This window comes from Silene latifolia, chromosome 3 (assembly GCF_048544455.1).
Source record: "Silene latifolia isolate original U9 population chromosome 3, ASM4854445v1, whole genome shotgun sequence".
NCBI classification, from domain to species: Eukaryota; Viridiplantae; Streptophyta; class Magnoliopsida; order Caryophyllales; family Caryophyllaceae; genus Silene; species Silene latifolia.
This window is the reverse complement of record NC_133528.1, coordinates 136,927,677-136,933,191: the sequence shown is the minus strand read 5'-3', so window position 1 is coordinate 136,933,191 and position 5,515 is coordinate 136,927,677. Positions and strand designations below refer to the sequence as shown.

At 45.7% G+C, this 5,515-nt stretch overlaps 2 protein-coding genes across 2 annotated transcripts; both read right to left on the bottom strand.

Annotated features, from left to right (window-relative positions):
• Positions 1 to 1,836: 1,836 nt before the first annotated feature.
• On the bottom strand, positions 1,837 to 3,527 carry LOC141649764 (uncharacterized). Its single transcript, XM_074458445.1, has 2 exons — positions 3,005 to 3,527; positions 1,837 to 2,756 (listed from the first exon to the last, which is right to left on the bottom strand). The coding sequence occupies exons 1-2, from the start codon at positions 3,525 to 3,527 to the stop codon at positions 1,837 to 1,839; spliced, it is 1,443 nt and encodes a 480-aa protein (XP_074314546.1).
• Positions 3,528 to 4,149: 622 nt separating this feature from the next.
• Positions 4,150 to 4,908, bottom strand: LOC141649763 (uncharacterized). The gene is made up of 2 exons (XM_074458444.1): positions 4,732 to 4,908; positions 4,150 to 4,683 (listed from the first exon to the last, which is right to left on the bottom strand). Exons 1-2 carry the CDS (start codon positions 4,906 to 4,908, stop codon positions 4,150 to 4,152), a joined length of 711 nt encoding a protein of 236 aa, XP_074314545.1.
• Positions 4,909 to 5,515: the final 607 nt, after the last annotated feature.

Below are 5,515 nucleotides of genomic sequence, written 5' to 3'. Positions count from 1 at the left end.
AGGCTGACCTGATCCCAGGTGCACATCCCTTGTCCCTGGTGACAGGTTTTTTTGATAACACATTTTACCCATGACGTAAAATATCTTATCACTAGGATTAGCTGACTAGAGCATACCTTCATTGACTGTTTCTGACTAACAAGGAATGTTGCGTTCCTTGTGGTTCCAGACGTTTGAAATTCGTGCGTGCACCTTTTGCTCTACGTCATAGCTATGGATTTACTAAGATTAACGTTAAGGTATCGGTGGTCATAGTATGCCGTACCCTGCGCGCTACCTCGGCGTATGCTCCCCATGTGGCTTGACTAAGTAAATGTCTCGCAGCCTCACATGGCAGGGGCTGGACCCTCAGAGTGTTCCTTATCTGACAAGTAACCAACATTAGTATCAAAGCCTTTCTTCGTAGAAGCATGATAAATTCCAAAGTAGTGCAAATTACCTAGTGCTATCTCATGGTGTTCCAGGGCAACATCTGGATCCAGGAAGCCACAGCCTGGACTACTTGGTTTGAAAATGACTCGATTTGGTTTAAAAAATGAAAAACTAGGGAAAACAAAAGAAAAAAGTTTTCTAAAACACACCAGTACCTAAAGCATATACTAACCCCCACACTTTTTTTTTTGCTTCACGGACTTTTGAAAGGTCCTTTGTACACTAAAGTTTTGGCACTTTGTCAGACAAAGTACCGTTTCAAGTGACGAATGTTCCAGGGCTTATCCAGGATTTGACCGTGCATGGTCATCAACCTGTATGCCCCATTCTTGACAATGCTCTCAACCTGATATGGCCCTTCCCATTTGTAGGCAAACTTGCCTGCTTTGTGGTTCTTGGTATTTTCGAATACCCTTCTGAGCACGAGGTCCCCTACTTCAAGGGTCCTGATCTTAACATTCTTGTTATATGTCATGGCTACAGATTGTTTATACGACGCCATACGTATGTAGGCGCTTTCTCGCAGCTCATCAACTGTATCCAGACTATTAGCCATTTCGACTTGGTTCTGCTCTGCTGTCTGACAGCCATATCTATGCGTGGGTACCAAAACCTCTGAGGGTATCACTGCCTCCGCTCCGTATACGAGGTAAAATGGAGTTTGGACTGTTGCCACTTTCGGTGTTGTTCTGTCTGACCAGAGTACCAATGGTAGTTCATCTGCCCATTTTCCTCCCAACTCTTCCAGCCGTTTTCTGAGGTTCTCCACAATGATTTTGTTACTGGATTAGGCTTGACCGTTGGTTTGTGGATATCTAGGAGCTGACTTTCTCAGTGTTATGTTCCAGCGTGAACAGAAGCCCTCGGTGTTATCAGATATGAACTGGGATCCATTGTCGCATATGATCTCAGATGGTATCCCAAATCTGCTTATGATGTTGCGTTTGATAAAAGAGATCACATGCCGCTCTTTTACCTCTGTCATTGCCTCTGCTTCGATCCACTTTGAAAAGTAATCAGTAATGACTAGCATATACACTCTGTTTCCTGGAGCCCTGGGCAGCTTACCCACTATGTCCATGCCCCACATCATGAATGGCCATGGAGAGATAATTGGATGCATTGGTTCCGCTGGCTGATGGATTGCTGGAGCCGCCTTTTGACACGATTCACAACGTTTGGCATGATTAACGACATCTGTGTGCATGGTGGGCCAGAAATACCCCTGTCTCAAGATTTTATTAGACAAACTCCATCCTCCAGCATGGTTCCCGCATTCTTTACCGTGTACATCATGTAGCACCGTTTCTGCTTCCTCTTTGTTCAAGCACCTGAGGCATGGTCCTGCCAACGATTTTCTAAAGAGGATGTTATCAATCAAGATATACCTGGAGGCCTGAAACTCTATGCTTCCTTTCTATCCTCAGGGAGCGTCCCATCCCTTAGCCAATTTATGTATGGTACTCTCCAATCTGGATCCTGCTGTCCTTCTGCGGAAACCAGGGTCCTGGCCTCCTGCGTATACTGCACATGTGCTGCCTCTTTCACCGGATTCTGGTCTGACTCCTTCTGGATGTCTGGGGTCAATACGTGGGTGATAGGTATATTTGACAGTTCTGTGGGCTGGAAGGTGGCCCCTAACGTTGCCAGGGCATCTGCCTCCACGTTCTGATCTCGCGGTACCTGAGTTATTTTGAATGTCCTAAACTTTGACTTTTGCTCTATGGCTATCTTCAAGTAGGCTATTATCTTTGAATCACGTGCCACGTATTCGTTGTTTACATGATTCACTACAAGTAAGGAATCGCTATACACCCTCAGGTTCCTCACTTTAAGCCCCGATGCCATCTGCATCCCAAGTATAAGGGCTTCATACTCGGCTTCGTTGTTGGTTGCTTTGAACTCACACCTAACAGCTTGTACTATCATATCACCTTTAGGTGATCGAAGGACCAAACCTACACCAGCCCCCCTTGCATTTGAGGCTCCGTCAATGTATAAGGTCCATATTTCGCTATCCTGACTTCCCATTATTGTCAGAATTCCTTTTTCTGCCTCCCCACGGGTAGCAGGGCAGAAGTCAGAGACGAAATCTGCTAAGGCTTGGGATTTTATCGCTGTTCTGGGTTCGAATTGCAAGTCATACCCACTAAGATTGACTGACCATTTAGTCATTCTGCCCGAAAGTTCAGGCTTCCTCATAATAGTTTTTAGCGGGTAGTTGGTTATTACGTGGATGGTGTGAGATTCAAAGTACGGATGCAGTTTATAGGAAGCAGTAACCAAAGCCAAGGCTAGTTTTTCGAAGGAAGTGTACCTGGTCTCTGCAGGAAGCAAAGACTTACTGATATAATACACATGGTGCTGTACTCCTTCTTGTTCTTTGACCAAGACCGCGCTTACAGCTACTTCCGTAACTGATAGATATAAGAATAGAGGCTCCCCTTGCTCTGGCTTTGCGAGTGATGGTGGCGTGCTTAGGTAGTTTTTAAGTTTCGTGAATGCTTTCTCGTGTTCCTTGGTCCATTCGAATTTTTGACTCTTCCTCAATATATCATAGAACAGCTTGCACCTATCTGAAGCCTTGATATGAATCTGTTTAGGGCCGCCATCTTCCCTGCTAGCCTTTGCACATCTTTCGGTTTCTGCGGTGATTCCAGCTGGAGTATTTCTTTTATCTGCTCCTTGCTTGCTTCAATTCCTCTCTGGGTCACCATGTATCCTAAAAATTTTCTTGAGGATACTCCAAACGAACACTTGGACGGATTAAGCTTCATTTTAAACTCCCTTAATGTCTGGAAGATGTCTGCCAAGTGTTCCATATGTATTCCTGCTTTTTTGGACTTCACTACCATGTCGTCTATGTATACTTCCATGGTCTTCCCTATTTGTTGCTTGAACATTTTATTTACCAATCGTTGGTAAGTGGACCCGACGTTCTTTAGGCCAAAGGGCATGACATTGTAACAATATATGCCTCTTTCTGACATGAATGCTGTTTTCTCTTGATCTTGTGGATGCATCTTGATCTGATTGTAACCACTCCAGGTGTCGAGGAAAGTAAGTACCTCGTGTCCCGCAGTAGCGTCCACCATTGCATCGATATGTGGTAGAGGAAAGGGGTCCTTGGGACAAGCTTTGTTTAAATCTGTGAAGTCTACGCATACTCTCCATTTTCCGTTTTTCTTGGGCACAACTACCACATTAGAAAGCCATTCAGGGTAGCTAACTTCTCTAATTTTACCTGCTGCCAAGATATTGTCTACTTCTTTGTTAATGACTTCGTTTCGTTCTGCCGCGAACTTTCTTCTTTTCTGCTGTCTGAGGTGCAGCCTGGGTTCACACTTAGCTTATGTGAAATAACGGATGGGTCTATACCTACCATATCAACATTGGACAAGCAAAACAGTCCATGTTGGCTTTCAGAAATTGAGTCAGTTGGCTGCGTAGCTCTTCACTGCAAGTTGCTCCAATTAATACTGTCCTATCCGGGTGCTCCTCGTCCACGTGGACCTGGTCCAGTTCTTCTGAGGGAGGCTCCTTGTATTCTTTCGAGGTGCCACAGTCCTGTAATTGCTATGAGGGGAGCCTGGTTATAACTTTGAGGACTTGAGCGTAGTAGTTCCTGGATTCCTCTCGATCCCCTTTCACTGTGACCGTACCCTATGGTGTTGGGAACTTGAGACACTGATGATATGTCGAGCGCACCGCCTTCATCTAATGCAGCCATGGTCTTCCTAGTATCACGTTGTAAGTGGTCGGACCCTCAATGACCAAGTATCTCACCAGTTTGTTAACTCCTTCAATATACGTTGGGATGGTTATCTCACCTACCGAATGTGCAGTCTCACCACTGAATCCTACCAGGGGTACAGATTTCTTTATCAGGTTCTCTTTGTCAAAACCCATGGTTTTGAGGGTTTCCAGCATGATGAGGTTCACAGAACTCCCTGTATCCACTAATGCTTTTCGTACGGTGCAATTGCCAATGGATAATGTTATAGTTAGGGCGTCGTCATGTTGCTCTGCGCCGCTTTCTATGTCGGTTTCGTCGAAAGTTACCGGGGGTAAATTGCTCTGGCTTACCCTATACAAAGTCTCTGGATGATCCCCTTTACTTTCGGTGGCTTTCCTCTTAGCGGCGGAATATGTTAAACCCGATAGCTCGGATCCGCCTGCTATCACGTTAATAATTTTCGTGCATATGGGTGGGGCAGAAGGAAGCACCTGATTCGCTGCTTCTCTCCTGTCCTACTTGCCCCCACGTGATAACAGGTGGTCCAAGTTTCCCCTGCGTACCTGGAACTTTACTTCCCTACGCAGCCTGTAGCAGTCTTCTGTTCTGTGCCCTATGTCCTGATGCCATTCACATCTCTTGCTATTGTCTATGTCGTCGTTGGGTCGATTCTGAGTGTGAGGCTTTGGCCACCTCACCTGATCACCTAAGCCTCTTAGTGCTTTCAGCAACCCTTCCATTCCTGTGTTGAATCCGTACTCAGATAGCTTGGGAGGATGCTGCGAGTCGTCAATTTACTGGGTTTTTTCTGCTACTCTGCTGATATTGGGTCTGCTCTATGGCTTAGCTCGTTCGTCTTTCTTTTCTGTTGAGATTTTCCTGCTAGGTTTGTCGAAGTTTGTTATTCCCTTTCTAGCTTGCGTATCCTCTTCTAATCTTAGTGCCGCTGTAGCTCTCTGCTGGACTTCTTCGAATCTCTCACAAGGGTACATCGTTAATTCTTTGTAGAGGTCTGATTCCTTATCCAAGCCCTGCCTGAAGGCGTTGATGGCCGTGGACGTGTCGCAGCCTCATATTGAGACTTTCTCTGCATTGAACCTGGTGACGTAATCTTTGATTGATTCGCCTATTTCCTGAACGATCCTATACAGATCGTTTGGCTGCTTTGGTGTTCTCCGGCTGCTGGAGAACTGCTGATTGAAGGCGTTGACCAAATCAGCGAATAAAGATATGGTTCCGTTAGGCAAGCCGACGAACCATTGTAGTGCTGCTCCTGTTAGGGTTGAACCAAATCCCTTACACATGCATGCCTCCTTCGAGGCTCATGTGGCAGTGGTAACCATCATT